Genomic DNA, 27,019 nt, shown 5'->3' with positions numbered 1-27,019 from the left:
AGGGAAGGGAGGAAGGCGGGAGTGAAAGTGGAAAGAGAGAAAGGGGAGCCGTAGTGGAGGGCTGCGGAGTAATTTCGACCACCTGGGGATCTTTAACGTGCGCTGACATCGCACAACACACGGACGCCTCTTCGTTTCGCCTCCATCGAAACGCAGCCGCCGAGGTCGGGTTCGAACCCGGGAACTCCGGCACAGTAGTCGGGCGTCTTATCACTGCACCGCCCCGGCGAGGTGACCTTGACAAGGAATCTGTGCGTACGCGCACAAAAGGGGTGAGCGGACTCTGTCTTTCTAGACCAGCCTAGGGCATTCGATAAAGTGGTAGTAGTGAAAATATTTTAATGAAGATGTTCAGGAGGTTGCAGCGGCGGTCGGAGTCCTCAGTCCAGAACCCCATTGACGTAGGCAGCGGTCCGCGCTCTTTCGGCGAGTTCTTTTTGACTCCTCTCATCCGAGCTGGTCGGAGCAGCCTCCCACACCTCCTGTGTTGGCTGGCTATTAATAGCGGTAGTATGATTTCGTTGGCAAGCCCATACCATATGGTACAGGCCCGCCTTTTCCTCGCAGAATTGGCATTGTGAGTCAAATGACTCTGGACCTATTGCGTGTAGTCTTCGTGGGTTGTTAAAAGTGTCTGTAGCTTGCGAAGGTGTACCTCCTCTCCTTTGTCTAGTGTCTTTGCCGGTAGACTCGGCGTGATAATCTTACGTGCTGTGGTATTTCAGTGTAAGTTAGGAATGGGGTAGGAGGTTCCCCGAAATCCGTATTGGGTTCCCGGGGGAGAAATGCTCGGGCTGAGGTGAGTGCGCTCTCTTCGTCTGGGAAAGAACAAGCGCATCTTTTTGCATGCTTCGGTGCTACGGTTTCCCTGAAACGTTATCGCGTCGCACTGACCTGCTGTATTCGGGCCTAACAAGCGAGTTTCTACTAAATGACCAAAGCATTGCCCAGCTGTCCTCTGTCGCGAGGCATGCCCCAGAAGTGCACCCTGTCACCGGCACTGGAGCACAGTTCAACGATGGTACCACGACGTGCACTTTGGTTTCATTCAATGAGACTTTGCCGGCACCCATTTTCTTAGTGGATGCGTTACGTGTGCTGGCGTTCACTTTCAGCAGCGTGGTGTTCCCGCGCATACTAGGGACGATGTTGTTTCATGGACAACAAATGTGCTTGCAAGAGGGACCAACTTCCACCGGTCTCTTACAGCAAAGGTGATGATCATTAAAAAACAAGCATTGTACTTTGCGTTTTACGTGGCACCGTGGCTGTTGTGCAGCGACGAACTGTAGGACAACTGGCGTCTCTTTTCATTACTTTCTTATAGATGAGAAAACAGCAATGGTAGCCAGTAGGCTGTTAGTGCTGCGTGCAAACAGAGGAGGACTCGGACTACCATGTGCCTCGACAGTGTCCAGGGCCCTTAGTGCAAAGATGTTTGCAAAGTTGATCTCCGACACAGTGTACCCGGGGAGTTCGCTGCTCTACTAGCTGAGCCAAGAAGGCGTTGGCTGCTCTTGGAACGTAGAGCGTTCTTCCAGGAGAGGCACACAGGAGCGATGTCCGAGAAGCCGCTAGACTATAGACTATTTCACGCGTGCGGCGATATCTACGTGTCCTTGAATATATTTCTTCCGGCACCAACTCCCGGTGCAGCGGTCGTGTTTCATAGAGGATAAAATCAAGATACCTCCATGCTACGTGACCTTGAGGAACCCCAGGTGGTCAAAATTTCTTGGAGCACTCCCTTACAGACTGAGTAGCTTTGGGAAGCTAAACCCCAGAAATAAACCAGCGATGTCAAACTCGCATTAACCAAGCTTACTTCTATCAATTTTCAATTCGGTACGGACTATGAGACATTCTTAAGGAATTCTGTTTTACATTGCAGTATCTCTCTGATACTCGTCACCCTTTTTATGAACAACAGTGATTCGCCTTTTCCTTGTTGTAACAGACAAATGTTGCTAAGAAAACTTCGTTCACGTGTGGACTTTGCTGCGGCTATTGCTTCCTGTTTTCTTCTTCTAACACGGTAGCAAAAGGCCCCGTTCCCGGAAAATCCCGCGTAGGCGGACGACATCAGCGGTCGTCCGCCGGCACGCTGTATGAGCAAAAGGCCACAAGCATGGCGCTGGTGAGCGGTAGCTGACAGATGACCTATCGCCGACCAATATATAGACGTAGGGTTGCCTGACATTAGTTTTGGCAGCTTGAAGCTGCCAAGTCGGGCCTCTCCTTTTACATGGGGTGGGGGGGGGGGGGGGTGACATCAGAATCAGTCTGCCAGTACCTTGCATGCACGTTGCCCGTATGCCTTGCAGGCACATTCATTCGTGTGGCTTGGTTAAAGCAGGGCTTTATATGTGCGCTGGTAGCCTACGCTATCGCTTTATACCCCTATAGGATACCCTGCTGAAAAAATTGTATCAGGCAATAACCTCAAATTTTCTCACACTGTCTCACTCAATTCACATAAGAAATCATATACATGTCACATATAATTGCGTAAGGTCTCATAGCTTCTTGCATATTATCATAAATTATGTACGATATTTTATGATAATGATGTGTACTGTATGAGAGTATATGGGATAAATGAGATTTTATGAGGTTATTGCCCCGTAGAACTTTTGGTTTTTCAGTAGGGTACCGATAACCTTTTTCGTGCTGCTCTTACTACGAAAGCAGCGAAAGCAGCGAGAGGCAGGCGGCAAGCGCGCAATAAGGTGGTCGCGCCCCTAACGGCGGCGGAAACCGTAATGCAAAGAGAAAAGCTCCCGTTGCTTCCGCGGTGATTGTGTAGGGACTAAGAAAGAGCACGGAAAGCATAGAACAGAAGAGAAAATGTTTATTAAATTCAGCTCAAGTGTCGTGTGCATCCCATGCTTATCAGGCAGCCGCGATCCTTTATGGCCTGGTGGATTCGAACGCTCGCCCTACTGAAAAAATTATATGAGGCAATAACCTCACATTTTCTCACACAATCTTACTCAATTCACATAAGAAATCACGTACAAGTCGCATATAATTGCATGTGGTCTCATAGTTTTTTGTACATTATCATAAATTGTGTACAATATTTTATGATAATGATATGCACCGTATGAGAGTCAATGTGATTACATGAGATTTCATGAGGTTATTGCCCTGTAGAACTTTTGGTTTTTCAGTAAGTTCTATGATGGCGCCCTACTCTTCCGGGTAATAGCTGCTATGCCTTCTTCCTGTGCTGTGAACTGGTGCATTGGCGCATGTACAAACCGTATGCGACAGGCTCGACCGTCCTCCACATGTCCTACATTTGTCGTTGTTTAAACCAAGCAGGAACCTACTCAATGCGGCTGGGTTCAGAAAAGCGCCAAGCTACAACTGCCTCCATGCTGCTTCCTCCTTTTTGTTAATCTTCCTATGTGGTCTGCTTACCCAGTTATGTACTGCACTGTACTGTTGATTAAACGAAATTATTTGATTGAGATCCCCAATGACCTATTTCGCCCACTTTTGCATCAGCCCCTTGCAAAAATAGCCTCGCACCGAGAGTGACATGAAATGCGGCATGATAGCGCAGATATGTCGCATTCGGCCCAATAACTAAATCGGCTGAATTTTCGCCACCTGCACCCTTATTTCTGTTTATTATAGTAATTATTAATGTCTGAGAGATTTACAGCCCGGTCAGAATAGCAAACCTATATCTTAGCTCTGCTTTCTCTCAAAAAGGATGCGTTGTACATGGGGCATACCTCATTACCATTACAACAAAGCAGTGGACAATATGACAATGAAAGCAACTCTGAAGCGTGAGAACGTGCACTAAAGAAGAAGTAGTTACACAATGGCCGCTGCTTCGGAGCTCTCTGCCGCCCCAGCATCAGATCATGGTACATCCTTGAACGAGATTTTCGTATATCGGGCTTGCGCTCTTGACAGTCACTTCTGGAGCAGCTCAATCTTAACGTCAATGCTACTTTTTCAGAGAGGACACAAGATACCGAAGCACCCACGGCATCATCGCATGCGCTGGAGTCAACGACGCAGCCTGTCGAGGGAAGCAGGAAGTTTCCGGATGCTGCCAGTAAGTGGTCCATCTGCCTCTCCGTCTAAGCATTTTTTTTCCGCTATTGTTCCAATTGCGCGAGATTTATCTGCTTTTATACAGGATGAAACGTTTGGAGCACGTTCCTAGCGTCCAACCATCGAAGCGATTAAACCTAACCGTCCGTTGGATGTTCCCATTTCTATAAATTCTAGTTCAGTACTTGTTCTGAGCCCCTTCACCTATGCATATTAAAGAAAAACGTTAAGGTGGATTTTGTAGCGAAACCTACATTGGCCACGAACGAGGAGTTTCCTAGGGTGGGAGGCACAGAGCCGTTGCCTCGCAACCGCGGCAGCTGGCGGCAGCCGGGCGCTTATCGCGCCATCTGGCGATCAAGAAGCAACCAGAAGAAAAAGATTTCTCGTCTTTTATGCATTAACAACATAGCTAGAGATAGTGAGCAGCGCATCTTCTCCTTCTCTAGTGTGAGGGTGATATTAGTGATGATAGGCTAGTCAGCGCCGCATTTCGGGTGAGCGTGTACTCAGCTTTGGACAGGATTGATTGGTTGGTTGGTTGGTTTGTGGGGTTTAACGTCCCAAAGCAACTCAGGCTATGAGAGACGCCGTAGTGGAGGACTCCGGAGATTTCGACCACCTGGGGTTCTTTAACGTGCACTGACATCGCACAGCACACGGACGCCTTGCTTTTCGCCTCGACCGAAAAGCTGCCGCCGAGGCCATTGGACTGCATTAGATTGGACTAGATAGAATTAAACTCGATTAGACTGGTTTGGATTCAATTGGACAGTATTGGTTGTACTTGATTAGATTGGTTTGGATTGGATTAGATTAGGCTGTATTGAATTGCATTACACGGATTACATGGAATTAGATTGGACTGGAGAGGAGTGGACAGCCCAGCGCCAGGCACACATGCTTTCGCTACGTATATCCTGGACTAGCTGAGCTAAGCCACGGCCAATACTTTTGACGAAAACATTGGATGATGTTGTTTTCCTTTTTAAGTGGAGGCCTGTTCACACTTTCTATTTTCTAAGGCAAACACATGGTTAGTCCAAGCTTCAAATAAATTTAGCATAATATAGCTAAAGTCGACAACCAAGTTATATAAAACCAACTTGATAATGCCGTTCTATCACACGCACAGTTACGCGAAAGCTTCCAAAACAAATAAATGGCTTCAACTTGTTTCGCTCGACAGCCATCAAGCTCATTGTGCTCAGGCAGTTTGTTCGGGTAATGCTGCAACTGCCCAAGCTAGGAATTAAGCAGCTTGGCAAAAACACATCTCAATGTGTAGTAGGAAAGGGATACGAAACAAATTCTGAGAGCACGGCAGAATATGCACTAGAAAATGCGTAAGCCTGAGAGTTAGTGTTTTCCTCGAGATGAGTCAGCTCGATTCAGCGAGTGACAGATACTACACCTTTCCTTTCCTGTAAATTATAGAACGCAGGTGAACTTTGATGCGTTCAACGGAACGCTAGTTGTGTTCGACAAGGGGACGCGCGATGTACCGTATGCAGCAGCAATGTTCAGGCTATCGCATTTCTCCACTGCAGATTCTGCAGGGCTCGTGGAATTTATTTTTTCTATGACGTCCAGTGTAGCCAGGCTATGCCATGACGTCACAGCGCTGATTACCATATTAACCCTCTCTTTTGCTCATTTAAATACCTCTTCTGACACATTTGTTTCATTTGTGAACTTTTTCAGACTGCAGTTGGTTGAGTATCTCCCTTTACACACTTTCTAACCCTTCCTACCCATTTGTGCACGTAAATCACGCCCTTACCCACTCGTTCACGTTCAAACATTTCAATTTTCCTGCCTCCGGAAGTTAAGCCTACCTTACCGGAAATCGATCACGACGGGGGTAAAGCTGAGACCAAAATGAAGTTCCCACGTGTAGTGCCGCCATTATCAAACTCATTACCGTCTCATCAGCCACCATAGTTTTTTCTCGCTAAATCAAAAATGAGCAACGTTTGGACTGGAGTTTTAAAAACTGCGGTAGATAACGTAGCTGTACAAAATGTTTACGTGTGTGTGTGTTTTTTCAAGTTTTGAAAGACTTCTCAGAGATTGTTTGTGGCATAAAGAGTTCATTAATTTGATCTGAACGTCCTTTATTGAATAGGAAAGCTATTACTGTCTGGACTGAGGCAGCGGAAATAATCTATGCAGCAAGAGTTGATGTAGGACAATTGTGAACCATGTTCCCGAGGAGACGCTCTTTGAGCTTCGGTTTGAAAGTCCTGTTTCTGAGTGCTATTTGAGCTTGCAGTTGCAAAAGTAAAGAATTTAAAATAAGGAGCCGTCCGTAACGAAGAGCCGCTTGCACTATCATGCATCGCGATGGAGCCTCATGCATTGTATGGAAGGCCAAAGTTTCAAAAAGATCCGGCACATCTCCTCAGGCTCGTGTGAGCAAACGCGCCGCATTGAACTTCCGTTTGCAAATTTCATGGCAAGTTTTTCCTTTCACAAGAAGAGTTAAATCTGAACTATGGACTGCAAGGCGTGTGAACGAAAACAACCCGAGACAAATGACACCAAGCGAACAGAACATTTTTATTCGCCGATTTTTTTACGGGAACTTGTTCAGCGCCATGGGTTTACCTCCGTTTCAGTTAGACCAGAACACGCTGCTCTGCTCACAGAATTTTCAACCATCATTTATGAAAGAATAGAGGGCAAATAAAGCGAAAAAGTAAACGCACACGCAATCATCGTTTGACGTTTGCTGTACGAAGCGCTGGCCATCCAGAGTAAGCCATACAAATGAGATTCGTGTGTGCTCAATGGACGAAATGCACGTGAAGCAAGTAACAGTCACAGGGATAGCAGATCTTAAGATAACAACGCAGAAGAAACTTCACACCTATATGAGTTTACAATAGATACTCGACGCAACATACCATCACAAATGCTTCACACGCGACGATTTTGCGTTGTTTACAGCAGCTACTCTACAGCAGCCCTCAGTTAACAGCACGCCGCCATCTTCCAACGATCTATTTTGCCAGGTGCAAACCTTGTTCATATCGGCCAGATTTAGCCAGCAAATTTCATCCACTAACTATAAAACGGTTTGATGATGGCGGCAATCACGCGGTCACCGCTCTGATACATTGGCTGAACGGACAGCTTTCCCTCTAGAGTATGTGTATTAACTCTATGGTACTACGTAACCCCATTTGGACCTCATCCCTTACTCTATACGGCTACTTCGACATCCGATTGACTTAATTGGCTCTAATTAGTTACATAATTACTCCACAACCAACCGATATGGCATACCAGCTCTTTTTGTAATGCTGTTTCAGATTATACTATTGCTTTCACACTACGTCGTTCGATTGCGACATACTAATGCTCACACAAACTGCTGTCAAAACCCTGCAAACATAGGCATTTATTGCTTACGCATTAATAATGTGGAATTCATATATTAGTCATAAGGAGCATCAAACAAGCCATCAAAACCACTGCCGACTACTTGCACTGCTAGGGCGTTGTCTAAGTGGACACGATTGGACAATGTGGTCTGCTTTGGAATGAAGACAGTCCTATCAACAGTCCTATCCTGCTTTGGCTAAGTGGCGTTTTGCCAGCTATATTGGGTCATTAAATGCGCGTGCTGTTTGCCTTTTCTTAGCCCGACTGACCTCAGAAGAACGAGTGGACAGCGAGCCGCACGATGTTGCCACCAAAGGTGACAAGGCTGTGGGCTCCGCCAACCTAATGTCCCCATCTTCTCCGATCGGTGAGCATATCATATCTCATCAGTTATTCTGGCTCCCATGACGTCATGCAATACTGATATGGCGCCTTGCTATGCACAGAGGCTTGAAATTAATTAGTAGCGTCCAAGGATACACGAAACATATATCGCTTGTGAACTACGAGACAGTATTGTAGGTATCGTAAAACAAGACAGCAACACAGCAATCAACTGCTCTAAGTTGTTCTCTGTTCTTTTACTTCATTTTCTCTTCTTAGCGGGCGCGCATGCAATCACACTTCATCTTCATCACATTTCCGCCACACTTTAGAAATACGAATGTTGGAGAGTGAAGGTCCTCTAATGCAGCACATAGTCTTTGAACCTTGCGGGAAGTTTCTTTTCACGTGTGCTTCTGCGGGGCGCGGGAAGAAGGCATAGAAGTGCTGTTGTGGCACACGTGGATTGAAGTAGGTCTATTGGTTCTATGTTGGGCGAAGCCGGGCACGAGGGAGTGTCCGGGCTAACATCAGCGGCATTGGATTTATTCGAGGTTGAAATCTGGTGGAACACATTTCCGGTACGTGAACTGGTCGACACTGTGATGCAGTGGTTGCCGACAAACTGTCAATGAAGAGAGCCGCCGGAGCTGAGGACGGACGTTGGCGCTGAACAGCTGCTTGGCTAACAGCCGAATATTTGAACGAGTGCCACACACGCCCATCATCCAGCAGGTATGAGGCTGGTCCACGTCGCTCCAAAACTCTTCGAGGCTCCGAAAGCCGGGCAGCCGACTTGCCTCATACAGTCGGCATGCGAACTCTCACGTAGTCGCCAAGCTGAAAGTCGCGGTGCTTGGCTCCTCTCCGATATGGTCTGCATAAAGCTTATATTCGGCTTGCTTCAGCTCTAGCCGCTGGCATAAGAGCTTAAGCGCTCATGCAGGATCTCGCGAAAAGCACTAATCTGGCAAGTCTACGACGTTAATTCTTGTGCGAGGCATCCGGCCATGAAGCAGGATGGCTGAGGCGATTCCTGTCGTTACATGTGGCAGGCAGCGGGTAGTCCAAAATAGCTGCACGTAGTTGATGTCGCTCGTACAGATCCAGCTGAACGTATGCCTTCAAAACCCTATTAAGTCGTTCTTCTAGTTCATTGGCTTGAGAGTAATAAACCAAGGAGTAGCAGGGGCGTATTCCCCGTTCGTGAAGGAAGTTTACAGATCCGAGGATGAGAATTGTGGTCTGTGACCTGACACAATCTCTTAAGGATAACCTTCGCGAGCGAAGGTACCGAAAAGAAATTCTTGAACTGTTACAGTGTGATGGTATTTGTGAAGGGAACCTCCGGCCACTTGCAGTTGCAGTCAGTGAGTGTTATCGCAAAGCGACAGCCACTTGGAGCTTGGTCGAAAGGTCCCACGATGTAAATTGCACGTTTATCCCAAGGCTTGTCTGGGAAGGAAACAGGCTGCTGAGGAACTTGGCGTCCTGTAGAATAGCAGCACTACTGCAAGAATCATTTTCGACTTGCTACACTTGACCGGAGGGATCCGACGGCTTGCAGACAGAATCGAAATGTGCCATTTTGCCGCACCGACGACTCTTCCATTTGCAGGCTCGGCTTGCAGGGTTGTTCACCGGGTGGGTAGGAGAACCGCAGCGATAGCACGAGCCCTAAGTGCACAGGAAGATTTCTGTACGTGGCAATTGAATTTGCTGCGAGGAGTCTGAGATGCCCGTTCTGTTGTGCGCTCGCGTCCTACACGCTGTACTGAAGCGACCTCTTCCGATATCTCTTTTGTTTCATGGGAAGCTTGCTAGCACTATCTAGCAAGGGCCACGGCACCCGGCAGAGTCAAAGAGGTACATTCCATGAGAAGGCCTTCACACAAATGGTGACTAGTGGTCTTCTCCCCCATCTGGTTTCTAATCATGTTGTCCGCGTGACTCCCAAACCCGCAGTCACCGACAAGGCTTCAATGTGCAGCAACGTACTCATCGGCTATCTCTCCGGCAGCTTGTACTCGGCGGCGAAAACAGTGGCGTGAGACGATCACAATTACGGAAGACTAGTAGGGAGTCACCAAGGTCGAATTCGTCACGGCGAAGCGCGACGTCTAGGGAGTTGGGGGAGGGGGGGGGGGGGGGATGCAACAGCGGTAGCCGCTGAAGGAGACGGCGGCTGTAATGTATAGAAAATGCGCTGACCAAGTTCCAAGCAGTTGAGCAGGATGGCGTTTCGCCGATCCGCAGGAAGTATGGAGGCACCAGACACTAGCATGTAATTGTGGAATGCCCGCTCCCATTGCTCCCACGGAAGGGCAGGACGACCAGGCGTCGGCAGGAAAAAGGGCTGCTGCGGCCGAAGACCCTGGAAGCTCATGATGGGCAGTGAGCAGTCCATGTCGAGGTCCTGATTTAAGCTTACATCCTCGTCGCCAAAATATGTTGTATCGTAAATGAGACAGCAACGCGGCAATTGACTGCTCTTCAGCCGTTATGTATTCTTGCACTTCATTGTCTCATCTTAACGTACGCGCGTGCAATCACACTTCTTTATCATAAGCATGAAGTAATGAAAGATTGGAGCTTGTAACAAGCACTGCGAAAAAATTGGGACTTCATTTTTACATAAAACGGACGCACCATATTTTTTTTCAGACTCATATCCGTGCTTACCCTTTGTTTATCCATATAGGAATGAAAAAACTATGTTCCTCAACGGTACCCTATAGCGCAGCTGCAACTTGAATTTTGACGACGCAAGATCTGCCGTTGATTGTCAACAATCGTAAGCAGCATTACATTTAAGAACCAGCAGTCTATGGCCCCAGCATTGGCTTAAAGTGCCTGATATTACGCAAACTATCTGACGCTTTAAGTGTAAGTTAATTTTTATGCACACTAATTTCTCCTGATAGACTTCCTTTTACAAATGCTACGCGCACTAGCCGGGACAGACGGATGAAAAGGATAATCGAACGAGAAGCACTGAGATGCATTTCTTCCTTTATCTTTCACTAGAAGCCGAATTTAAGGACTTCGTTCGCGCACCTTGGCCACTGTTCTCTCTATCGCCGTACCCGCAGGCCAGGGAGAGATGACGCCCTTCCAGCGCAAGGTGGCCAACGCGACCCTGTGCTTCAGCCTTAGCGTCATCGCCTTCTTGGTGGCCACCATAGCAGCGATAGCGATCCACCAGCGAGCTTGGCAACGGAGCGATGTCCTCACCTGCAGCTCGGAGCACTGCGTGAGCGCGATGCGCTACCTCAGCGCGATCGTCGAGGAAGACCTACACCCTTGCGTGGACATCCACCGGCACGTGTGCGGAATGTGGACCATTCGCAGACAGGGAGTCGGCTTCGTGCCGGACGCCTTCAGCCTGTTCCTCCAGCACTTTCGACATCGGCTTCTGCAGACAGACGACGCTGCCCTGGGCGATAAAATGACACCAGGTAAGTGTTATCTGCTACTTACGAACAGTATAAAGATCTATGCAATACACATCACACAATGAGCAGGTTGCCGTACAGGCTTCAGATTATCACCACTGCCACTTTTTATACCAAGGCCTCCATTTTCTTCCCTAGGTCACGTCGCCATTTTGACCATCAAATGACCTCTTCATATGACAAGGTCTCCTAAAGGACATCAAAACGACGAAAGCCAAACCATGAATACGCTTTGCAAACAGCCTATGCACACCCCGTGTGAATTTGGAGATGCTCAGAATATACCCTATAGTGTGGTCAGATACCGGGCCTAAAGGAAGCACCCACAACGTGTCCCATGTGTATCAAGGTGTAATAAATGTAATATTAGAGTTAAGATACTGAAACGTCCGCGCGTAGACACAAGGACAAGCGCTCGTCCTTGTTTCCCTCACTTGTTTTTGTGTCTACGCGCAAACATTTCAATATGTAATAGTAGAGGTCGGCGAGTATCAAGATGTAATAAATGTAATATGAGAGCTAGGTGAGAAAACCGTGTACGCCTTGTGGGTAGCCACCTTGCGCTTCACAAGTTGTTTTTGTTTCACAATTAAACAATTGGATAATTACGTTTACCAAAATTACTGGACATTGACTTCAGAAAATAAATGGGATAATCAAATTTGTAGAGCACATTAAGAAACCCCATAAGCACACTATTACACGTATCTCTTTTTCCAGCTAAAAAAGAAAGGCCGCGAATTAATAAAGCACGGAATAGCGCACTCGTCTGCCAAGACAATGCTGCTCTCAACTGTGGTTTGAGCGAACGAAATCTCCAGCGGCCGTGACTCGACGCCCTTGACATTTCGGCAGGCCAATACGTTAGCGATGGTTCCTTCGTCCACCTCAGTCAGTTGGCACTCATAACTGATGCAAGTTGCAGCAAGCGCGCCGCAGCTCTAGGATAGAATCGACGAAGCTTCAGTAAGAGAAATAAAGAGGAGCCTTTTACCATTCAGTTGCACACAAAACAAGAAACAAAAACTTTGGAGGACTGCCATGCTGCGCTTATGAGTTGACGCGATAGCATACGCCTTGTGTGCATCATTCCGGTACGACTCTTTAGGCTCTTTGACTTGTCATCTGCTGCATTTTTACTAGATTCTTTTTCAGGACGATGATATGCACCGATGGTAAGCATCATCAATGATTAGCTCTCTAGTTTAAGCAGTTTGGCTCCATTTTTCGTTTTTTGCGATTATTTCAAATAATTAACTCATCAATTATAATCTATAAACTCTCTTCATTAGCATCACAAGGCTTTGGCTTTTCATTGTGAGCATTTTGACACCTTTGAATCTTCTTTCTCAATTTTTTCTCCTAACTAATGAAACATTCAGTAAATTAGAACGATTTAATTAACTCTTCATCGCCTATCACACGCCAATCGATTCATCAATCACTAGAACTAAAAATTACCATGATAAGACTTTTTTACATCGCGGCTGTGACTATACACGCTACCGTGAATTGGAGAGTTTTCGTTTACCGTGATCCGCCATCACGCATTTCACTGCGCATGCCCAGATCCCCTTGACACCGATAGATGGCGCCACATACTGGATGTCGGTAATGTCGGCATATAGACCTGCCGCGTAGGAGCCAATCAGCTTGTGCGTCCCGCCCACGCGCGGTCGAGGGTCGCGGTAGCGGATCGCGGCTCACGGTAAACTAAATCGCTATTATAGTCACGTTTCATGGCTTGGCTCACGCAACCCAAGAAACCATGGCCAAGATATCGGCTTACTGCGGCAAAAAGGCCGTCGGTCCAGGACTTACGGCAGCTGCTTATTTCGTTCGCCAACAGCACGGCACAATCGCTGCATGCTAATTTGCTAATAACATGGCTTTTTTTTATTTTGTGGACTTTTTTTCAGGTGGAAAAAAGATCACCATATAGGCTTTTTTTACCGCATTTAATGAAATTGGGGTTTCTGAGTATGCTCTCAAAATTTGCAAATCTCATTATATTAGGGGATATTTAGTACTTCAGGTTTTAATCTTATATAACCAATTAATTATATCAAATGTAAAACACCTGTGGGGCACAAAGCGACCACCAACAAAATACGACTGGTTCCTGTCGTCGGTTTCTGTCCTCTTACTTTTTTTTTGCCCTTGGCACATGTTAGGCCTGGCACACCCAGTATATCCTACCTATTGCTATAAGGCGACACCGAGACTCAGGCTTAATTCTCGATTTTGCCAAATCTTTGCAATTTCGAGTCACCATTATGTGTTTTCTACTGCATGTTGTTCACCACTGTAAGTAGTGCGGACTATATGTTCACAATACTATGTAGCATCAAAAAAAAACTGCCAGCACTTGATTTAGTTCAGCAATATCTTGAACCTGAAATTATTGGATTTTGGTTACTTGTAGTTCAGTAGATGCCAGAACAATTTTTTTCTGTCAGTTCTATGTCTCCTGCTTTACCAGAATTTTAATTTTTAAAAGGTCATCTGAAATGACTGCATTGCAAAAAACCTGCCATTGCCTGAAACCTGTGGCAAGCTGAAAAACCCTTTGCTGGCAGACTGATTTATCACTCTAAACTAAATTCTTGCTCTTTAGGCTGTATTCCCTTCTGTTTTATGGTATAGTAATCAGAACCATGCTGACCTGGAAGCTGATCTGTTGTTCTCTGTAACATCTGCATCTTTATGTAATAATTGCTTACTATTATAAGCGAGATGAAATGCCGCAGAGGTTCATAGATCAGGTTTCTATGACATTCCTTTACGAATGATAGATTTACAAAGCCGCATCTTGGTAAGGAAACCTCAATCACACAGCACGTGCGTAGTTGTGTCTATTCACTACACAATGTTTTCCTTTACACAGTCGTTCAAATCGGGAAGCGCCTTTTAGAAGACTGCTTCACCTACATGAACACGACGGACCGAGTTCTTCAACGTGACATCTCCTCCTTATTGGATGTCCTCAACGTGACATATCTTCTGGAAAGTGAATCGTCCAGAGGTGCCCTTGTACGCGCCATTGCCATCTCCTTCACCACCGGCCTCCACAGTGCGATCGTGATAGCACGCAGAAAGAGCGACCGAGGAGCGTACCTCCATCTCCTGAACGCGCCGTCCATACGCCAAGAGCTGCAGGCTGAGCCGACGGACGAGTACGTCGAAGCGTACGTCGAAGACATCGTCCGGCACGTTTCCTCTACCAGTGATGCAGCGGCCGTGGCTCAGGACGTTATGGACATGGACAGCGAGGTCGACTCCATTGCTGAATTGGATGTGCGGCATCAATGGCTCACGTATGGCAAGATCAAGGAGGATGCTGAATTCCCGAAAGACGTATGGACCAGGGCTTTCCTGCTGTTCGGACAATCCGGCCTTAGCGCGGCAGACAGTGACACCGTCCTCTTCACCGGGTACGAGCAGACCCAAAGAGTCTTCCAGAACCTCACCTCTGCTCCCGTTCGCAGGACAGCATGGTACCTCGCCATCACCCTCCTCGCACAGGTGATAAGCAGCAGGATTGTTGACGGGGCGCGGGGATTTACAAGGTTGTTATACCTACTAGAGACTTAGACCGCGAAGTATTTCAGGCAACTGCGGCCTATCTTGCCAACAGTGGAAGCTGAAATCTGACGCAAGTGCGGGAACAACAAACTTGTTGAGGTGACATAGGCCAAGAGAGTTTCAAATCCTAAAGCGTTCTTTGGCTAGATGTTTCTCGCATGAGTTTAAATAGGATTGAAAAGACTCCAAATATTTCTGGAACGAAATCCTACGCACGTACAAATATGTTTTGTGAGACTGGGCCTCTGCCTGTGCGAGTGCTTCCAGTCCTGAGCATTCCCACGATTTTTATGGCCATCAATTCTTATCAACGGAACCTAATATTGTTGTGCAATAATCAGCAAACTAAATGAAATATTTTTAAAAGGTAAACATTTACGAGCATTTGAAAAAGGAATGCATTGACAGGCATATCTCTGACAGATTTATGCTTTTTCGGATATAAACTGATTTGCATTCAGTCCACATTTATTAAAACGTCCCAGGTGTGGCGCTCGGAAAACATAGGTTTCGCTGAAAAAAAAAACAATAGCAATGTTTCTAAACAATTCCAATAGAAACAAATTTAATCGCTTGGTAAGGTTCCATATTTTGAACCGCTGTGCCAAACTATACATTTTAAAGATGCATGTTTGGTGTCACCTGAAGTTTATTTTTTCAACTTCTACATGCGTTCTATTGTAATGTTCTTAAAGGCAGGGAAGGAGTTCCTTTTTGTGGCTATCGATATGTATATTTTAGTATTAAAATGTGTTAAACTTTGACATTTGTTTTCTAGAATGGTGGTTTTCTCCTACACTTTTAGACCATTTCCCGGCATTTACGATATATTTCAGATGTAAAAAGAAAACTAAACTAATCACCTGTGTTTAGCACATATTCCTATAAAAAATAATAAATTCGATGAAAAATCATTTTTGTTATCTCAAGTACGCCTCCGCATTGTACGTTCTGGCGTTCCTTGTAAAAATGGGAGACGTGCCTCAAGTGAAAGGCCTTTTTTTACATTCTTCACGCCCGAGCGGTCTTAGTTGAACAATTTTTCTTTGATGATAGCAAACAATTTATAAAGCCGAGCAGTGCACGGATGTCAACGGGCACTCAGAGCATAATAAGTTGTGCCAGTAATGCCGTATTTGGAGTCAGCATGCCCTATTCGACCGGAAAGCCGGTCCGGCTTAATAAGAGAGTGAATGTTCCTTCTCAGCGCATTGCTTCCCCTGCACTGACCGCTGCAACAGGACGGTAGGCACGTGGAGAAAGAAACATTCAGGGGTTGCGCTTAAGTCTGCTTAGGTGGAGTAACGCGAAAGCATTTCCTTTCTGCTGTCGATTACTTTTTGCATGGTCGTTTCTTTAGGCATTTGCCGTTTCTGACAGGCGAATTGGCACTACGCGTCTAACAAGAGACTTGTTGTTTTTGTTTTGTTTTTATTTTGCATGAGCAGATTTCGAAACGTTTTAGTTCTCCACAATGACTCTACTTAGGTTCAAGCTTTTACATTTTTGTTAATTGTATGTCTCTTTTCTTACTGACTCTGATGTCCTTATACCTCAGCGCCACCGGCATCCTTACGCTAGAGAAGGACAAATACAAACGCTTTCCCAAGCAGTCAGCATAGCATCCTTTGCAGGCTCTGCTGAATAGCGGAACGATGGTGGTTCGATGGTGGAAAGATGGTGGCGCTGACACCATCTTTTTCACTTTGAACGTCTGTTCATGCGGACACATTCGATGGCAGGCCACTCATACTCCAAGAAATGTTTCACATTATATAGACATCTGATTTGACAAAACATTGGTTCATGCTGCCCAATTCTTCACGGACCACTTATTTTACAACTGTATCGAAGTCGGGTCTAGTGTTTTACGTTCTCTCACGCACTGAGCACACCGAAGCAAGATATGAAACATGAGCAACCTAGCACTATGCTTTTTAGTTGCCGACTGTTTTGGGTATGATGCGCTAAAATCTGCTTGAGGAGCTGATATAGCGATAACACTCACCAGTTCAAGGCATTTTCGGTGACAGTAAGCAGAGTACTGTAAATAAAATGCACGTGTGCATTATAAATTGCGTACTGCGTTGCGTCATGCCCCATAACTTCGAAGGTACCGAAATCTTGGATGAAGCCTAACATTTATTATTTAATCCACAGGAAGGGTGGTGTCAAGGACCTGAGAAATTGCACTGATTAGTTTACCATCCGTTATGTGCTGGTGTGTACCACGATAAGCGCTAATATATTCTAGGTAACCTTAGATTCAATGAGTCAAAGGTTCAGGCAGGTTTTCGGAAAGAATACTGTACTATCGATCAAATCCATACTGTCAACCAATTGATTCAAAGATGCTCTGGATATAATCAGCACCTATAGACGGTATTAATTGATTACGAGAAAGCTTTTGAGTTCGGGGAATGCTCTTCGTTCATGAAAATAATGCGAAACCAGGGTACAGATCAGCTATATGTGAAAGTACTGGAAGATATCCTCCCAGCAAGCATATAGTCTGCGCAAGCGATGAAATTTCAGTAAGGTATGGTGTTAGGTTAGGGGAAATGCCAACTCTCCTGTATTAGTCACCGCTTGCTTAGAGAAAGTATTCAAAGGGTTGGATTAATAATAGTTCAGAGCAAGAGAAAATAGAAATACCTCAGTTACCTGACAATCGCTGGTGACGTTGCCGAGGTGAGTAGCTCAGGAGATGAAGTACAATGTATGAAAGGATGTAAATACGTAGACTGGCAAAGCAGATGTTCAAAAGTGCGAGATGCCGGGGCTAGTTGGTAATGCATTCTAAAAACAGCGCAAGGTACGACACATGTACACACAGGAGAAAAGGACAGAACACGGCGCTGCTGTGCGTAGTCGTGACAAAACTATAAACTGCGGCTGTGTGTCTAACTCTTCAATGTTGAAATACCGTTTTCGGCAAAGTTTATCTAAAACACTCATATTTGAGGGCTTCTCTAGCTTCCCTTGATGAAAATATTTTGGAAGATTTTTATTTCTTGTATGCGCCAAAGTATGGATTTTGAAGCGCCGTCTCCGGCCGTCTGACGTCGCATCTCGGACGTTCAAAATGGAATACCCACGAAATATTCATGCAAAATGTGCTAGTCCTTGTATTCTTAACATTATTTTTGCATTAAAGGAGCCCTTTATTCTTCAGCAAGAACTACCTTGGACAAAATTCATACACTAAATGATTATGCATGGTACCTTAGTATTCTCAAGTACACGTTTACAAAGCATACGCACAAAAGACACTGTTTTGATCAGCAACTCTAGAGCAGATTTCAAATTATGCTATGGCAAGCGGCAACCATCCCATTTGCGCGTTAAGCAAGCGACACTCAAACACGCAGTGGGCGTCAAGTGTGAAAATAACGCAATTTCTCGCGGAAACTTTTTGAATTTATACCACAAGATCGAGGTTTGTTGGTGCGCTGTGTAATTTGTACAGCGATAATTAGCCTGCATACATCTATTCGAGTTCACAAAAATCGGGATTAGGAAACATTTGGTGATATTATGTTCAATTCACTTTTGACAGTTAGCAGAATCTCTTTTCTAACACCTTTCTTTGTTCTTCTTCCCAAAATATATGAAATGAGACAAAATCTAATATTGAACTCCCTAGATGAATGACTATTATTTACGAGAATTACTTAACTTATATCTGCTTCCGGTTAATAACAGGCTACTAATAACTATTTTCTGAGGTACCATGTATTGTGTGTCATTCTGGCTAGTAATATAGCAGAATCTCGGGAAACCGCCAATTTAACTCTTAAGCTGCATATGTTGCAGAGGTCTTTACGCCATTGGCTGTTAGAGGCGCCTTTAACTTAGTGAACCCTGACTGATTTGACATGGCACTCAATCATAACTTAAAGCTGTATCACTGCCTTTCCGTGCAGCCTCTCCGGTATGACTTTGCCAGACGCTTCCGGTCAGTCCAGGACCGAGAGACGTCATACCTCTGTTTCGACGCCGTGAACCGCGCCCTCCATCTCCACTGGCACATCGTACTGCGCCAGCTAGCCATTGTCTACATGAACGACGGCATTCGTGAGCTGAAATCTATGTTCCACCACATCCTCCGGGTCACCATACCCAACTGGCTCGACAAAGACACAGCAGCACTAGCGCGGCAGAAACTTAACCACACGTCTTTGGAAAGTTTGGCGCCGTCCGGGAGAGCAATTAGCGGGGACGTGGACACGACGTACCTGAGCAACGCTTCAGCTGCTTTGGCGGCATCAGACCGCAATTTCGCCGGAAATTACCTCACATTACGCACGGCGTCGCAGAAGGAAGCCATGCTGCGGCAGCCTCCAGACGCGGTGATCGCCCGCATGTCTTCCCTGTGGGCACACAAGTGGCCCATTTACGATGTCCTGTACGACAAAGTTTTCCTGCCGGCAGTCTATCTTTCAAGCCCGCTTCTCTACAATGACCGTAAGGCGCCTCCATTTCTCTACGGGACAGTTGGAGCGGCGCTGGCCAAGGCATTGACCGATGCCTTTGGTCCTTATGCAAGGTTCGTTTGCTTCTATGTTACGCTATCGATTGCGGGTCATTGAAAATAATTTGCACCACCTTTTCAGGGTCCACCTTGTCCCATTTAACTTTCAAGTTTATAAATGTTTTCGCTTCAGTGCGAGAAACAACGATTTAAGAGAAACAGTCGTTTCGCGAGAGACAGAACCACCCTATTTGGAGGCAACTATCTGTAGCACTGCAGCCAATGTTTGTGGGTGATTCCTCTGCCCGAGGGATGCGCACGACAAATACACAGCGGGCCGTGTAACAAACATCTTTAATCTCACAGGGATCGTCGAAGTCGGTGCTAGGTCGTCTTCCGGGGGGCTGCAGCCTGCGGGTCGTCTTCCATGCAGAAGCTCCAGGCGCGAAGCAGGAGCGAAGCAGGAACGAAGAGGCAGGGACCAAGAGAGGCGAGACGGCTGCGCGTTCCTTCTTTTATAGCCCCCTCGCGCGGGACCGGTTATCCCCGATCGAGCGGGGAGAGGGAAACAGGCAGCGCGCAGGGAGTATTGGGAAGTGGCGCGGCCTTCGAATGTGCGGCGCGCCACGAGCCCTACATGTTTAAGTAACGAACCACCACTGTCAATGGGCACCGCAGTATAATTCCGTAGGTCTGCCACCGTTTCAGGAGTGAAGGACAGTAATACTATATTGGTTAATTTTTGTCCTATTTTCGACGTGATAGCAAGATAATACCTCCTAATGATGTTATTACTATTTTTTGTCTTTAACAATGGCCACATGAGAATATGCACCCGTTGTTACTCCGACCACCCTATATTGTGACGATAAATTAACTGGCTTGGTGGCCAAATAGACGCCCACCTGATAGCATAGCATTCCTCGCTTCCGAGTAAAACAAGTTTGGCTTAAGCCTCTCGTTCAGAATTTAAATCTAACATTTAAGATGCAGATTGTGATCAAACAAAGTATTTGACGCAACCACGCATAAGGAGAAACCTCTTTACCTCTCCTTCGCAGCTTTGGCTGCAGTAAAGCGGAACGTTGTTCGCGATTATACACTGTTTCTCCGCAATATGTAAAACATTTTCAGAAGTGCATCCGCTCAATATCTGAGCAAAAAAATGGTCAGAACTGTGGAAGTGAAGTAACAAAAACGCATTATTCTGGAAGTGCTTCAGTTGGCTTTATAACCAGAATTACAGCGCAACTGGAAACCGATGTCAGTTTTAAATAAACTGAAACCTACCGCAATTTCGTTTCAAAATGTTCATTATCCTTCTATTGCTGTGAACAATTGTTTCTCGATTTTCTTTATTTTGTATCCCATGATCAGTATATTCTAGGAACTATATCCGTAGTAAGTAAGAATGAAACTTCATTACTGCCACTTGCTCCGCGCTAATCTTCTCTTTGTCTATATTTTTTGCACATTTCTTGCTGGCCAAGGAAATGTCATGTATAGTTGCCAATAAATGGTATTGGCCAACAAGTTGCAGATATGCGTCTTTGTGTGTGTGTGTGTGTGTGTGTGTGTGTGTGTGTGTGTGTGTGTGTGTGTGTGTGTGTGTGTGTGTGTGTGTGTGTGTGTGTGTGTGTGTGTGTGTGTGTGTGTGTGTGTGTGTGTGCGCGTGCGTGCGTGCGTGCGTGCGTGCGTGCGTGCGTGCGTGCGTGTGTGTGTGTGTGTGTGTGTGTGTGTGTGTGTGTGTGTGTGTGTGTGTGTGTGTGTGTGTGTGTGTGTGTGTGTGTGTGTGTGTGTGTGTGTGTGTGTGTGTGTGTGTGTGTGTGTGTGTGTGTGTGTGTGTGTGTGTGTGTGTGTGTGTGTGTGTGTGTGTGTGTGTGTGTGTGTGTGTGTGTGAAAGTTCTCGCACGAAGCGTCCTCCGTCGGATTCAGAGCGCAGACCATCTACATCCAATCACGCGATTTTCATTTGATCGGTCCCGTGACAGTCACTTGCAATATCATCACCAGCACCAGATTGTAACCATAAGCCCACTTCATTCATTGATGTAGCCCAGAATGACACAAAGCATGTAAGTCCTGAACTGTACTGTTGGTCATAGCCTTTGGCAAAAAGGAACACCGCAGTGACCGTTTTTCCTCAGTTTATATAAGGGGTTAATTGGAGAAATATGGGAGAGGCCTTCGCCCTGCAGTGGGTGTAGCCAGGCTGCTGCTGCTGCGGCTGCTGCTGCTGCTGCTGCTGCTGCTGCTGCTGCTGCTGCTGCTGCTGCTGCTGCTGCTGCTGCTGCTGCTGCTGCTGCTGCTGCTGCTGCTGCTGCTGCTGCTGCTGCTGCTGCTGATGATGATGATGATGATGATGATGATGATGATGATGATGATGATATAAGGTGTTACGCAGAAGGATTGAAAACATGACAGCTGTCTAAAGCCCTGAGCGAGACGCAGAGGTCCAAGAGCAGAAGGAACTGAGAGCTGCCAAAGGTCTTTCATGTGTAAAAATGTAATCGCTCAAGTGCATGAAATGTAAAGGAAAAGAAAAGACTAAGGTGGGAAGTGCTCAATGAAGCTTTTTGCAGAGAAAAGGAAGTGGCGAACTATTTTTCCACGAGGCATTTTTTTTCTGCAGGTGGAACGCCACCGCACCACACGCGTCACACGAATCCTGGTGGCCCAGTGGCACAGTTTTTGACGCCCAGCTGCGGCTAGGTTGCCTGCGCACCCGGGCCGACGAAGACGTCATCCGCCAATCTGACCGGGGCATCCAACCGAGGACGTCGGAGGCGTTCAAGAGCAGTGCTTTCGGGTGGATTCGTGCGGCTCGAGTGGCTCACGACGCCATGAAAGCCGTCTACTACGACGACCGCAGCTGGTTGGCGCGCGATTTGTACTGGCCTAGGGCGCAGAGGCAGTTCTTCAAGCGCTTCTGCCTGCTGTCCTGTGGAATAGAGCGCCAGGACCCTCTAAGACCTCGTGAGCGTTGCTCGTGGCCGCTTCTCAGCATGCCGGAATTCGCGGAGGTGTTCGAATGCCACAATGAATCTTACAAGCTGTTGCAAGACACGTGCTATCCTTATTGACTGTGATGTGCATCGCCCGCTCACCTTACCTGCCTGCCACAGACTTTCTTTTCCTGCAGATGACTTACCGGTTTTCTCAAGAGCATCTCCGCAGTTCATTTTATAGCAAGCCACTTGCAAAAAAAAACAGCATAGTGATTAAATCAATCAAACTCACATATTGTTTCTAAATGGCATAATTTCCTGATACAAAAATTGACGGAAGTGCGGAGAAAAGTCTCCAGCTTTTTGGCGTCCTTTCAAAGCGCATCACCCCATACCCAGCAAGATCTGTGCCAGTTTTGAATCATAAAACGTGCGGTCATTGCATTACTTAGACTTTGGATACTACGACAATACCTAACTCCAAGTCTTTGGAGCAACAGAAAACAGCAAAGCATGCCACTAATGAACCATTACCGTATCCTTCCTAAGATGGAAGTGCACTTTTTGAGCTGCAGTCTACATCAGCGTTAGCAAGAGGCCCAACCACGTTTCGAAAGACTATACTTTCTGATGATTTTGAGGAACGAAGTGTTTAACAATACGTCAACATCCACAGTCCGTTTTCTTTTAAGATGCTGCAGACATCGCTGTAACGTCACGTCTAAAGTGACGTCTATAACGTCCACGCCCGCATTGTGCTTGCTGCTTGTACTTGCTAGCTCTTTGCGACTCTCGATGTGGTGCAAGTCCAGCCATGCTAACATCTTTGCATTCACACGTCTTCACTCCCCGATGCACTCAGCGAGCATCACTTACCGACGTTAAGGCTCCAGAACATAACGCGAGGGTGTACTCCGTATCACCCGGAGCACTGTACATGGAACGGCAGCTGGATGCCGTGAAATCCACGGGCAATGGTTTTCCAGCATATATTTTTTGTTTCTCCGTGAGCCCGTAGATGGAACCTTAGCTGAGGTAACTCTCGCCGACCACTTTCGCTTCCGGCCAGCAGCCGCTCCTCTCCAAATTTGGAGGGTGCTTTAATCTCGTCTACTGGGGTGGCATTATATTGGGATCACACCAAGTGTTTATTCAGAAGCCACGCTATCAAAAGGGTCGTTTCAGGCCAACTGGTGTTTGACCGTCTTTGGTTTCTTTTGTAATAAGTCATGGCCTATTGAATTACTATGACAAACATTATCCCAACTTGTGTTTGGCGAAAATTAGTTTTCTGTCCGTTGGTACCGTATTAAGCTTGCAAGCAGTCGAAAAACCCAGTCACGCAATTTTAAATAAAATAAGCTTTCTGGCGCATAACATCAGTTTCTCCTATAAAGGTAATGCAATGCGCTTTCATATGCAGCAAATTAACTCTTATTTTTTTTAATATAAAACGCAAGAAGTACGAAATTATGATATTTTGAAGTTTGCTTGTGAAATTTATCTTCTCAGAGCACTCAATGCATCTTTTTTCTCTATTTTTTTAGAAGACAGAGAAGCCTATAAAATATACTAAAGATCAAGCAATGTCACCCAGTAAAAAAAAATCAATGGGTCCAATTGGGACGACCAGTCAAATTGAATTGGTTCTGCCTATCCCAAATGATTTGTCCAATAGGTACTGTTCAACCCAGCAGGTTTCTTCACTCCCAATTGGGAAGCCAAGTTGGCTGCTTCACTCCCAATTGGGACGCCCAGTTGGTTTCGTGACTCCCAATTGGGAATAAGGAAACCAACGGGGCATCCCAATTGGGATTGAATAAGCCCATCGAGCTAATTAGGAAGCCCAATGGCTTTCTTCAATACCAATTGGGATGCCTTCACTCACAATTGGGACACCGAAATGAAACCAATTGGGCTTCCAACTGGGCTTCTCATTGGTTCTAACTGGTCCAAAAGAAACATTCCCATCTGGGAAAGTCAAGTCAGTGATACCTTTGACTGAGATGTGCACATATATACATACCTCTATAAAGAGACAACAGTGAAAATTTTAAGTTCTCCATTTCTGCATCTCCATTTTTTTCAGCTATGTGAGTTCAAACCATTTAGGCTCAATTGGTATGGCATTTGAGTTCAATCAGTGAACCATTTAGTCTTCATGGTTGACCAATTATTTCCAACTGGAAGTACCAATTCATATCCAATGGCCAGGCCCAATGGGTGGCGAAAACACATTTCAGTTGGGAAATTCCCAATTGGACCCATTGAATTTTTTTTACTGGGAAGGTTCATGCTCAAAAGTCCTTTAGCGCAAAACCAAAGCCATAAAGTTTTTCACCTTCACCACGGCATCCCTCATAGCCTGAGTCGCTTTGGGACGTTAAACCTCATAAACCAAACCAAGCATCAAGTTTTTCAATCGAATTAAAAATACTTGTCTCCCCCGCATCACACCTGTCGTGGCACTACAAGAGAACGCTCAGCTCAACACATTAGATGAACTGGTACAGCAACAACGTGATACTTGTAGCCTTAAGGCGACAATTTTGCACTCACCGCGAGCACTCCGAACCTGTGCTACATCGCATACCATATGGTCACCGCCATCGCCACTTCTTCCTCTATGGAATTTTGTTTAGATGAGCGAGAACAAACCTACTGACCTACACCGACCAACCACATCTTATGCGGCATCATCTCTTCGTGAAAAGATCGCAGAACAAGATGCCAAGCTGCCTCAAGGCTCAATAATTATATATGTAGACGCCAGCATTGACGAATGTAAAACGACAACTGCAATTCATTGTCCTTGTAAGCCGGTGCTTAATGGGACATCCAGGTATCAATTTGCAAAACCACCTTCTTTCTGTGCTGAGCTGGTTGCAGTACAATACGCGCTTATCTCTCTATCCGTCATGACAGCTACTACCTATAGCTAAAATTGTCATCCGCACCCACACCCTTCAAGCAACATGTCTGCTGCAACACGTCAGTCACAGCCCAAAAATCTGCCAGAATATACATCGTCTGGCGGCTCGCATCTCGCAAGCCGTTCGAATTGAATGGGTCCCACGTGACCTACTCAGTCCACAAACCTCTGCAGATTCTGCAACTCGCCAGGCGATTCTACCCTCATCAATGACACGCTTCCTCAGTATGGATGATACCACCCTGCTTCTCACAAGAAAGGAGCACCTCTGGCGCGCCACACACGGGCTCTTATCCCACTGTGCGCCGTAACCCTCCACAGAGGTTTACCCGTGCAGATGAGGTTGCCCTACGGAGGATCCGGGTCGGAGTTGCCCTCAACACGAACATGGCCTCAATGCTAATATTTATATCAACGTTCAGGATGTCCTGTCTGCTAATCCCCAAATAATGAGGCAGATAGTCACCACTTGTGGGTTTGCCCTACACTGAAGCCGACAAGAATTCGGCTCCTGGTGGCAGTGGGCCTTTCGCCGAACAACCCATCCTTGTACATTGCATGGACGCTAGGGCTTTATCATCATTCTCTTGAACTTTATTAGAACAGCAACCTTTTTTCTTTCATTTAATACCCTCTTAATTTTTCACATATTCCTTCATGCCATGAGGCATAAAAGGAGTCATTAAAAAATGCTTAAAAAGGTTATAAAAGTTATCTACATGTCTAATACAAATTAAGGAGGGAACGAATGCGTACACAATGACATGCAGACACTCCCGAGTATTCAGCCCGCTGCGGCCATATGTACGACACACATCCTTATTTAGGCTGCCGCTATTTTGCACGAGATGAGCCCTCATTTAGGAAGCGCCAGCCCTCATTCGTAACAAATCTGACGAACATGCGGATGCGCGAGTTTCCGTTCCCACTAAGGCCGATGTGAGACCTAAAACGGCTTTGTGTGGGCAGCCCCGTGCTGTTTGCGCCTAGAACACACTTGCTGTTGCACGTGCCTTCGTTGCACGTGCCTTCAAATTGCCTAGAAGGGAATAATCCCTGTAGCGTGCGGGCATTCCCGCCTTCAAGCCCCATTACGGCCGATGTGGGATTTCAAGCGATTTAGCCAAGGCCGCGGCCTTATAAGGCTTCACGAGGGATTTCCCAAATTAAACTCTCTTTCGTATTCCACCTGCCCGCAAATAGCCTACAAGGGACCGAGTGGGGCAGCATGTGGACACGCCCGTTTTTTTTTTTTTTGCCCTACTACTGCCGATATATAGTTCCAACGGCGATTTATGCGAGTGGCCCCATTTCGGATCTATGAGAGCTTTCCCACAAAGAGCCCACATTGAAGTTTTATCTGCCCTTAAGTATCCGACAAGAGACCTTTGTGGTCTGGACGCAGGAATATGCTTTTGCGTTAGCCCGAGCAACGCTGATATTCGACCCATGTAGCAGGAACAGGAGCAAGCCTAAATGTGGCTTGCCCATATTTGCCCAATAGAGGACCGATGCTGGTATCATGACGATTGCCCCAGTCCTGCTTACCCACATGGGACCCTCATTCGGATCCACATTTTGTCCTACCTCCGTCGTGTCATGTTTGGCCTAACATTCCGATTCTAGTAGCTTTTAAATTTGTCAAGTACGCGAGGCAAACTTTCTGCGAAAAATATTTTTTTTTTTACATGCAGCCATGAAAGCGCAGTCCATGCTTATTTGGGTGCTATGAAAAACTCATTTTTTCTGCGCAGCAAAAACCCATTTACTTTGGCGGCGCGGCACATCCTAGCAACAAGAGTTGTGGGCAGAAGTCAACGCGCCGCGCGAACAA

The 27,019-nt window shown here is 46.2% G+C and overlaps 1 protein-coding gene across 1 annotated transcript; it reads left to right on the top strand.

Annotated features, from left to right (window-relative positions):
• The first annotated feature begins 3,838 nt into the window (after positions 1-3,838).
• LOC146173648 (uncharacterized) lies at positions 3,839-22,388 on the top strand. The gene is made up of 7 exons (XM_084585237.1): positions 3,839-3,884; positions 3,980-4,078; positions 7,727-7,834; positions 10,884-11,249; positions 14,134-14,771; positions 18,758-19,380; positions 21,938-22,388. Exons 1-7 carry the CDS (start codon positions 3,839-3,841, stop codon positions 22,386-22,388), a joined length of 2,331 nt encoding a protein of 776 aa, XP_084441363.1.
• Positions 22,389-27,019: the final 4,631 nt, after the last annotated feature.

This window comes from Amblyomma maculatum, chromosome 11 (genome assembly GCF_055883805.1).
Source record: "Amblyomma maculatum isolate TAMU_Amacu chromosome 11, ASM5588380v1, whole genome shotgun sequence".
Taxonomy (NCBI): domain Eukaryota; kingdom Metazoa; phylum Arthropoda; class Arachnida; order Ixodida; family Ixodidae; genus Amblyomma; species Amblyomma maculatum.
The sequence above is the reverse complement of the archived record's forward strand: the minus strand, read 5'-3'. Positions and strand labels throughout refer to the sequence as shown.